This window comes from Xyrauchen texanus, chromosome 3, assembly GCF_025860055.1.
Source record: "Xyrauchen texanus isolate HMW12.3.18 chromosome 3, RBS_HiC_50CHRs, whole genome shotgun sequence".
NCBI classification, from domain to species: domain Eukaryota; kingdom Metazoa; phylum Chordata; class Actinopteri; order Cypriniformes; family Catostomidae; genus Xyrauchen; species Xyrauchen texanus.
This window is the reverse complement of record NC_068278.1, coordinates 31,255,137-31,264,316: the sequence shown is the minus strand read 5'-3', so window position 1 is coordinate 31,264,316 and position 9,180 is coordinate 31,255,137. Positions and strand designations below refer to the sequence as shown.

The following is a 9,180-nucleotide window of genomic DNA, read 5'->3' as shown; positions in this document are numbered from 1 at the left end:
TGCAGATTTTCACACAGCTACTATTTGAGATGGTGTCCAACAGATTTTGGGGTGGTGGTTTCATTATAGGAATATTGATTCTGAGCAACTACAAACAGCTCACAGAGATCAAACCTGACCTCACAAACCAAGTCTTTTAAATGACCTGAACAGTGAAACTGGGATGGGCACCCTCCAAGGAAGTATGGCACAAACACAACACTACTTCCCTTGAGAACTTTGAATTTTGGAATTTTATTGATTCAGTCAAGATCCGCTGACATTTAAATTCTAAGCAGATGTACACATTTGACATTTACATCAAGCAAATTTTTGTCCAATGTGATGCTCTTTATAATGAGAATGCCACCTTCGCCCAATACCACCTACTACAGACAAGCAAAAGCAAGTATCAAATCATGGTTTTAACAGGCTATGATGCACACTAAAGGCTTTTAAACCATAAATAAAAGGACAAGTCCTTCTATATATCCTGCCCCAAATTTATGTCTCAATAGGAACTACGTGAACACACAAAACATAATTTGTCATACCATTTCATAGGGTTCGTCTGGCAATATGATATATATATTATTTTTTTTTTTTTTTTACTTTATTTAACAGAACAGTTTGGGATAGTTACACAGTGTGTAGGATGTAAGATTGAATAAAGCCCAACTAAAAACTGCCAACAGCAAATTCAATTCTTTCTGTGTGTGGCCAGAATCATGTTAAGCTCAATCGACAGCATCTGTGGCATAATGTTGATTACCACAAATGTTTTTGGGAAAAAGAGACTTGTCCCTCTTCTTTACATTTTTTTTAATGAAAATCATGGTTACAGTGAGGCACTTACAATAGAAGTCCATGGGGACAATTTTTTTAGGGTTTAAAGACAGAAATGTGAAGCTTATAATTTTATAAAAGCTTAATAAAATAAAAAATGAATTCTGTTAAAACTCAGTAGTTTTCTTGAGTTGTAAAGTTTAAATCATAATGTTTAGTCATTTTTGGGTTTATTGACATTACATGGTCATGGCAACATTGTAAAATTGGCTTTAACTTTACACAGAAAAGGTGACTAAGTGATTTGATTTCACAAAAATCATGTTAACACATATATTGTTTATGTCTTGTGGCTAAAATATTGAAATTGTTCGTATTTTAACGTTTACGGATTGGCCCCCATACACTTCCATTGAATGTGCCTCACTGGAACCCAGATTTTTGCTTTTTATAAAGAAAATAAATGGTAAGTCAAAATATTTCTGTGGTAATCAACATTACTTCACAAAGTCTGTCAATTTAGCTTAACTTGTATTGAACCCAGAATATTTAACTTCATAGTCATGATGTTGGTGCTAGATTCAAGGATTAATTTGATTTCTTTTCCCACTCCTAGAGCAGGTCTGCCATTATCACCAATCTTTGCTTGTTCCGGCCATTCAAAACAGAAGAATAGCAACTTCTTCACTTTACAGGCAAGACCACTCAACTTACATTCAAGAAGTCTTCTTTGTATGTATAACCACATAACAGATAGGTTTCTTACACATTTATCTCCTTAACCACCTTCTGAATAATAGTACAAGTCAGTGTTAGGTTGCTGCTACGCTGTGTTCATTACTGATTGAAATAGCTTCCTGTTCAGTATCTTGGTTTTTGATTGGCTGTTCTGTTGAGGTAATAGGCAGTCTTGATGCTAAACTGGCCAGTCGTTGAAGAACAAGATCAGCTGTTGTGCTCAGACTATGCTGTAGGTAGAAAAGAGGATAGAAAACAGAGACAGCTAATTAAGTAAAAACATCAAAACAATAATACATTCTAAGAGTTTCAGACAGAATCAGCTGTGTCAGTCACCTGCAGTATATGCAGTCCTTTTAAGGTAAGAACAGCTAACTCTCTCAGTCCATCCCCTGTCAGGTCAAGATAATTCAGTGACAGGATGGGGCTTTTAAAACTCCGTCTCCACAGCAACTGTAACTGTCCTTGAGCAGCTCCCATTGGTTGGAGAAATTTGTAACAGAGTAGATCCTACAAGTTACAAATCAAACATCACAGTACATACAGGTAAACAGCTTGTACAACAACAACAACAACAACAATTTACATTTATATAGCGCTTTTCTAGGCACTCAAAGCGCTTTACATAGTATAGGGGGAATCTCCTCAACCACCACCAGTGTGCAGCATCCACCTGGATGATGCAACGGCAGCCATAGTGCGCCAGAACACCCACCACACACCAGCTATTGGTGGAGAGGAGATGGTAGAGTGATGTAGCCAATTCAGGGATGTTCCACTATGTTATAAACTCTTTAGTTCTGGCAAACCATTGTTTGGCAAGTGTTGAGCGTTCAAATGTTTTTGTTTTTAAAACAGCAGTGTACCTGTCCATATGTTCCCAGCAATAACTCATGTTGTCCGTCAAAGTCTAAATCCACAACCAGAGCACAGAGAACTGCATCGCACTGGTCACTTTCTGGTAAACATAGCTGTCTGCTCAGTCCATACTGCTCCACATCCCTGTACACACACACACACACACACACACACACACACACGCACACGCACGCACACGCACGCGCATGCACGCGCACGCACACACGCTGACCATCAACTATACACATGGTGCAAAACAAGCAACACATTAATTGACTCAAACCTGTAAACAACTGCCATCTCTATCGCACTGGTTACCAAGAGATTGAATGCTTCCCGTTGACTACCTGTGAATAGAAAGACAGCGAGAAAATTATAGTCTAGAGAACTAAACATCCCTGTTTAAAAAGAGTAATAATTAAGCTAAAACCATTAATTAGAAATAGACCTGTAAAATCTGATTGCAGACAAATGTGTAATGTATTTCTGTAAGCTCTCACAATTCTATGAGTACATGCTACCGACCACGTGTAAATCATGTGCAAGACCTTGTGTCCTTTCAGAACTGCCATAACTTCGTTTTGATAGAAATGAAATGAGTAATGAAAACTTTTACTAATAATTAAACTTAAAAAAATAGCATAAATTAGTAAAAAAAAAACATTTAGTTTTTCTTTTTAAACCATATACTTAAATAAAAACATGCTTACATTTATTTATTCAAAGTAAAGTTTATTCCCAGCTCCGCTTCATACATTTTATATAATTTTCCAGCATAAGGGCATGGTTTGTGGTAAGATGTTTGTGAATGCGGCGTAATGAATTTCGGGAAGGTCAATTTTATGAACAAATTACTCCACATTTACGAAAGTTTACTGAATGATGCCCTTAGTGTAAATTATAATTGATAATAATGACAATTTGTGGTGTAACACTCACTGTTTGTGTCAGTGTTGCTGTGCTGTTCTTGCAAAGGGAACAGTAACACGGTGGAGATCGGACTGTCATGCTGAACCCGCCAGTTCTGGAGAATCTCTGAGTCACACACATTACACACAACACATCCATTACAATTGTCCATAGAGAATTTGCAGATTGTACAAAGAAAGCCAAAAACTTGAATCATGTGGATTGTATGACCCAATAAAATGAGAGAATACCAGAATCGCAGAACTGTGTGTATGTGTGTTTCTCACCAGGTCCCTTCTGGTTGACAAGTGAAAGTCCCACAGAACCATTCTGGCATCCAAATGCAGTGAGGCGACGATTTTCATCAATGCTAAGGACATCTAACCATAACACACTGCAAAGCACAGAAAGTACAATATGAAATACTAAATAATATTACAGAAACAGAACAACACATCAGACTCAAACTATTGCACAAAACAAACACACTCACTTGCTTGGTAGGTCCTGCAGTTCAGGAAAGAGCCTTTCTACTGGTTGTTCCTCAAACTGGTGCAAAGATGCATTCTACTAATCAGAGGTTTATTTAATCAGAAAATGTATTCCAATTTAAGAACCAATTAAACATCTTTAGTATGGGAGCATCAAAGAGAGACAGAGAAAAACCTTCAACAATAAGAATGAGTATTATACTGATTATGTCACAGACTATATGCTGTGTTGACCTCTTTGTAAAGATGTATGTGTTGATCATGCCCACTGAGGAGAAAAACAGTCTCACTGGATCCATCTGGACAGTGCACCCTATGCACATAATTTCATTTTGTTTTTAAATATATATAATGTATGTAAAGACTGTATATACTGCTCATTTAATTTAAAAACAAAGACTACAACACAAGTAAACACTCACTCAGTGTGAAAAAGCTGGAAAGGAGTGAACTGGAGCTCCAGGTTTAGACAGCTTTCTATCAACAGGATGAAACCATAACATCACTAGTACTGTGAACATCACATCACACTATGTTCTCAACACAACATTAAATTAATTTTCAACCCAATATTTTATAATCTTATTTAATTCTGTAATTATTTAATCTACTTTAATTTTAATTTCAACATCATATGTTTATCTTTAAAATATGATTCCATGACACCATCACATGTAGATTGAATCAACAGATAAAAAAATTACTAATATATGTAGCATGTAATATAATTTATGTTAATTCCTCAAATGCTGATTCTTTAGAGTAATGATTTGATAATATAAAATAAATATATTTTTTACAATACGACTAACTCACGTGCTATAGACTCCAGGTTAAACTCTGACCCCGGTTCATAATCACAGTAAATGTTTAGGAATGGAGTTGCTTTATCTCCTGAGTCCTGAAAGGATAGAGGAAAAAGAGACATAGAAATAAAAACAATAAAGATCAAAGAGTTATATTAAAGCAAGAAGGCATGAGAGGACGTGCTATATTGTAAATATTGTCACAGCTGAAGGGCATTGTTAGAAATGTTACAAGTGAAATGCCTACAATGCATTCAACCATGACTATTTTAACAATATAGCACAGCCTTGTGCGCTTTATTGCTTTTATGAGTGGTTTCCACATAGTAAAATCATTCCAGATGTGTATGACTTTCTAATAAAACTACAAATTCTCTTCCTCTATACATTTTATAACAACAAAACAAAGATCACGAAGAAGAGGATGTTGTCATGTCTCGGCTGTCCTGTGCTTAGCACTGGGGCATCACGAGCCCCTGTTGCCGTGGCTGCAGCCAGTGCATCATGCAGCCCTGCAACCACTACTGCCACCACTGCCTGTCCCCCGAGCTCGATGGCACTGGTGCGGCACAACAGTTCCGTCCAACAGAAGAAACCAAAAAAGACCAAATTTGGGCCCCTCGCTGACCAGGACCGAATATTCACGAACCTATATGGGTGACATGACAGGAGACTGAAGAGTGCCCTGAAGAGGGGAGACTGGTACAAGACCAAAGAGATTCCTGATAAAGGAGAGACTGAATCCTGAATGAGATCAAAGTGTCTGGTCTGGGTGGCCGAGTTGGTGTTGGATTCCCCACAGGGATAAAGTGGAGCTTCACGATCAAGCCCGGTGATGGCAGGCCTAAATATCTTGTGGTGAATACCGATGAAGGAGAGCCTGGCACCTGCAAGGACAGAGAGATTATGCCTGATCGAAAGGCATGCAGGTGGCATTTGTGGTGGTTGGTATAATCTCCTTTGTGTTATTCCTGGTGGGTCTTCCACGCCACTGATCCAACGTCATATGTGCGATGATGTTCTCATAGATTTTATGCACTTCTTGCAGGTAGGAAGTGGACTGGATGAATAGGGCGATGTGGTGCTTTGTGAAAGGTGATGCACAGTCAGCAGAGATTGACACGACCTGAAAGATCAGCAAACAGATAGAGGGCTACACCCTCTGTGCCTTGAGCCGCATGGCCAGTTCAGGGATTGATCAGTCACTTCTGCCCCTTGATGGAGAGCAGAATTGCAGACTTCAAACAGAACAGCTGGTGCGGCTCAATTGAAGGCCCCTATCTGCATCCATTCTCGATCATCCTATCATTAATTGTTATTTAAGTAAAGCCAATATTGTATATCGCTCACTTATATGTGAACTTTTATCTGCTGGCAAGTTCTTTGAACATTAAAATAGCTGAATTTGTTCCACCATGGTGATAACTCATACTTATCATTCTCTTGATTGTGGATAACTTAGTACAAAGTAAAGAGTGAAAACTGTTGAAGATATATATAAATACATTCTCATCCCAGGCCATTAGGTGGCATTATGCACGAAGAATGTGAATCGTCAAAAACAAAAGAAGAATGTGAATGTGAAAGAGGAGATTTATAGTAAAAATGAAATATTGATCTGTTTCTCACCCACGCCTATTATATTATTTCTGAAGATATGGAATTAACCACTGGAGGCTTCTGGATTACTTTTCTGCTGCCTTATCTGCTTTTTGGAAACTCAAAGTACTGTCCACCATTTACTTGCATTGTATGGACCAACAGAGCTGAGATATTCTTCTAAAAATCTTCGCTTTTGTTAAGCAGTAGAAAGACAGACACATCAGGGATGGCATGAGGTTGAGTAAATGATGAGAGAATTTTTATTTTTGAGCGAACTATCCCTTTAATATAGTTGTAGTTATGGGACAATGAAGCAAACCTTAATGAAGGTGATTCCTACGACCAGTCCTCTTTTCGGCGCCGATTTGTTAAATGCGTCAATGGAGACAATCTCGGCATCAACTGTATCAAAATAAAAGACAAATCATGCATTTTGCACAGAACCGCAGGTTTCTAGATAAAGCATACAGCTATACAGAAAGGAATGTGGTGTCACCTGGTATGTATGTGAACTGAATCTCTTTGGCCACAGGTGTAATCTTCTTCTGCAGGTCCTGATATCTGAAGCACACTACTTTACCCTTTAGTGTTGCTGCTAGCAACTCCTGCTCGCCTGCTTGGCATAGTCCGTATATGTTGCTTTGCGAGGGGAAACGACAAAAACGGTCTTCCACAAATGGACACAAGTCTTTTATGTCCGGAAACATATTAAAGAATAATAATCAAATCAAATAAATACTCCAGAAAAAAGCAGCTGGACTGTCACGCGAGTAATAACAGTAAACATCCGGCTTTGGGAGGGTTTGTGAGAACATTTAACCAATCATCTGCTGCTTTTGTCCTTCTTGACAAATCAGAGCTTTCCAAATAGGCTGTCGTCATCAGATGTCGCCGCAAAGTGAACGGAAGCTACAGAGCCCAACTATTCCGCTCTAGTTTGGCAATCCCTTTTCCTTGCAAGTTGCACTTTTGTCTCATAATTTATTTTTTTTCTGTAGGTGAGATGCATTAACCAGTGAAATGCTAATGTTATTTGTTAATATTGAGAGAACGTTGGTTTCCTAGAGGGGGCGCTCGGCTGCTGTGAAAGGCGCACTCCCAATGGAGCCTCACTTAAATCTCAGGTGTTTGTAATTGCCAACTGGACATATTTGTACATTAAAAAGTTAAGTTAGAATTACATAAAGAGTGAAATTTGCGATTGTGATTCATTGGCCAATCCACATTAGCACAGATTTGCATGACAATCTCTTAAAGGTATATTTCACCCAAAAATGAAAATTCTCATCATTTACTCAATATCATACCATCCCAGATGTGTATGACTTTATTTCTTCTGATTAACACAAACAAAGATTTTTAGAAGAATAATTCAGCTCTATTGGTCCATACAATGAAAGTGAATGGTGACATAAAAGCATAAGAGTAATCCATAAGACTCCAGTGGTTTAGTTCATGTCTTCTGAAGCGATTCAGTTGATTTTGGGGGAGAACATACTAAAATGTATCTCCTTTTTCACTGTAACTCTTGACATTAACATGTCTCCTTGGCTATTATGGTGGTGCCTAGAGACTGCAATGGCAAGATGTAATAAAGGGAGTTTCATTTTGGTCTGTTTTCACCCATCGATTGGATCGCTTCAAAAGACATGAATTAAACCACTGGAGTAAACCACAACTATGAGCAAGCTTTAAGAATTACTTTTGAAAAAAATACACAGTGCTGGGGGGATTATGATGAATTACATGACAAAAAATGCAATCAGTAACGTAATCTCATAGATTACAATTTTGGGGGTAATTAAATCCAATTACTTTTGGATTACTTTCAACCTAATTTTATTTTATTTCACATGCATTTGAGTAGAATAATCATTTTGAACATAAAAGTACAAAGAGGAAGAAAATGTATTCCATTCTTTATTAATAACATAAAGAGCCTCAGAACTCTCTATGTGTAAATGTTCTTTATGGCATTTTTAAAAAGTGCATTAAACATTACATTAATTAAATAAATATTAAATCTAAAAGCAATGACAGTGCATGGCCAAAGTTTAGAATTCAAAACACTGAGACATCAAGCTCATTTTAAGTGCATAAAACAATAGCAGCATTTCGAATATTAATGACCACAAAATCAACAACATTGAAAAAACACTATAAACACCGATAAACATTTAACCCTTACTGCTTACTGATAGTCCATCATCTATTCCAAAACTAAGGTGAAAGATATTATCTTTTGAACAGCTAGAATATTCTAAAAGAGCAGAATATTTTAAAACAGCAAAGTTCCACTGAGTCACACAAGGAACAATTGTGTCAAGTTTATGTCAATTTCTTGCAGTGGTATCAGCAGCAACAGTAGAGTGATGGGCTTTGTTCCATATTGCTGCACATTTTGCAGTTGAACTTGTGTATGCAGGTCGGACCCTTGGAAATGGCATCCACCTTTGAAGCAATTAAGTACAATGAGTGAGCACACCATTGGTGAGGGAGTAAGAAATAATATATATTTTTTAGAAAATATGGGAGGTTCATTGAATCTATTTCATTCAATGAACCTGAAATCAACAGCAATGGCATTGCTAGGTCAAAGCTATACAGCTCAAAACTCTGACAATCTTAGTTTTAACCCTTACTACTTAGTAATTGTCCATCACCTATATGCTGAGGTGCATATCGTACTGTTGTAAAGTAAAAGGTGCACATGCTCAAAATTTTCATCTGTGAGAATATTGCACAAAGGGGTAAAAATATGATGATATCAATACATTATTAACAATTTACTGCATTGCCTTGTTAATATGTAATCATGTAATCTGTAAAAGTAACTGTAGTCTGATTATGAGTATTTCAATATGTAATTTAATCCAATTACAAGTACTTGATTTTTGTAATCTGATTACATTATCTATTACATGTAATTCATCACTACCCTGAAAATACAGGAATGTATTTAAATATGCATGCTTTGTGTAACCTTGTTACTTTTGAACTATCTAGCAGAA

At 37.1% G+C, this 9,180-nt stretch overlaps 1 protein-coding gene and 1 pseudogene across 1 annotated transcript; one reads left to right on the top strand and one right to left on the bottom strand.

Moving 5' to 3' along the window:
• Nucleotides 1-570: 570 nt before the first annotated feature.
• Nucleotides 571-6,955, bottom strand: kptn (kaptin (actin binding protein)). Its single transcript, XM_052094470.1, has 12 exons — nt 6,666-6,955; nt 6,489-6,571; nt 4,578-4,662; nt 4,184-4,238; nt 3,996-4,074; nt 3,764-3,837; nt 3,558-3,664; nt 3,301-3,396; nt 2,645-2,708; nt 2,370-2,505; nt 1,840-2,013; nt 571-1,733 (listed from the first exon to the last, which is right to left on the bottom strand). Exons 1-12 carry the CDS (start codon nt 6,874-6,876, stop codon nt 1,578-1,580), a joined length of 1,320 nt encoding a protein of 439 aa, XP_051950430.1. The 5' UTR covers nt 6,877-6,955; the 3' UTR covers nt 571-1,577.
• LOC127621176 (NADH dehydrogenase [ubiquinone] flavoprotein 1, mitochondrial-like) lies at nt 4,992-5,781 on the top strand (annotated as a pseudogene).
• Nucleotides 6,956-9,180: the final 2,225 nt, after the last annotated feature.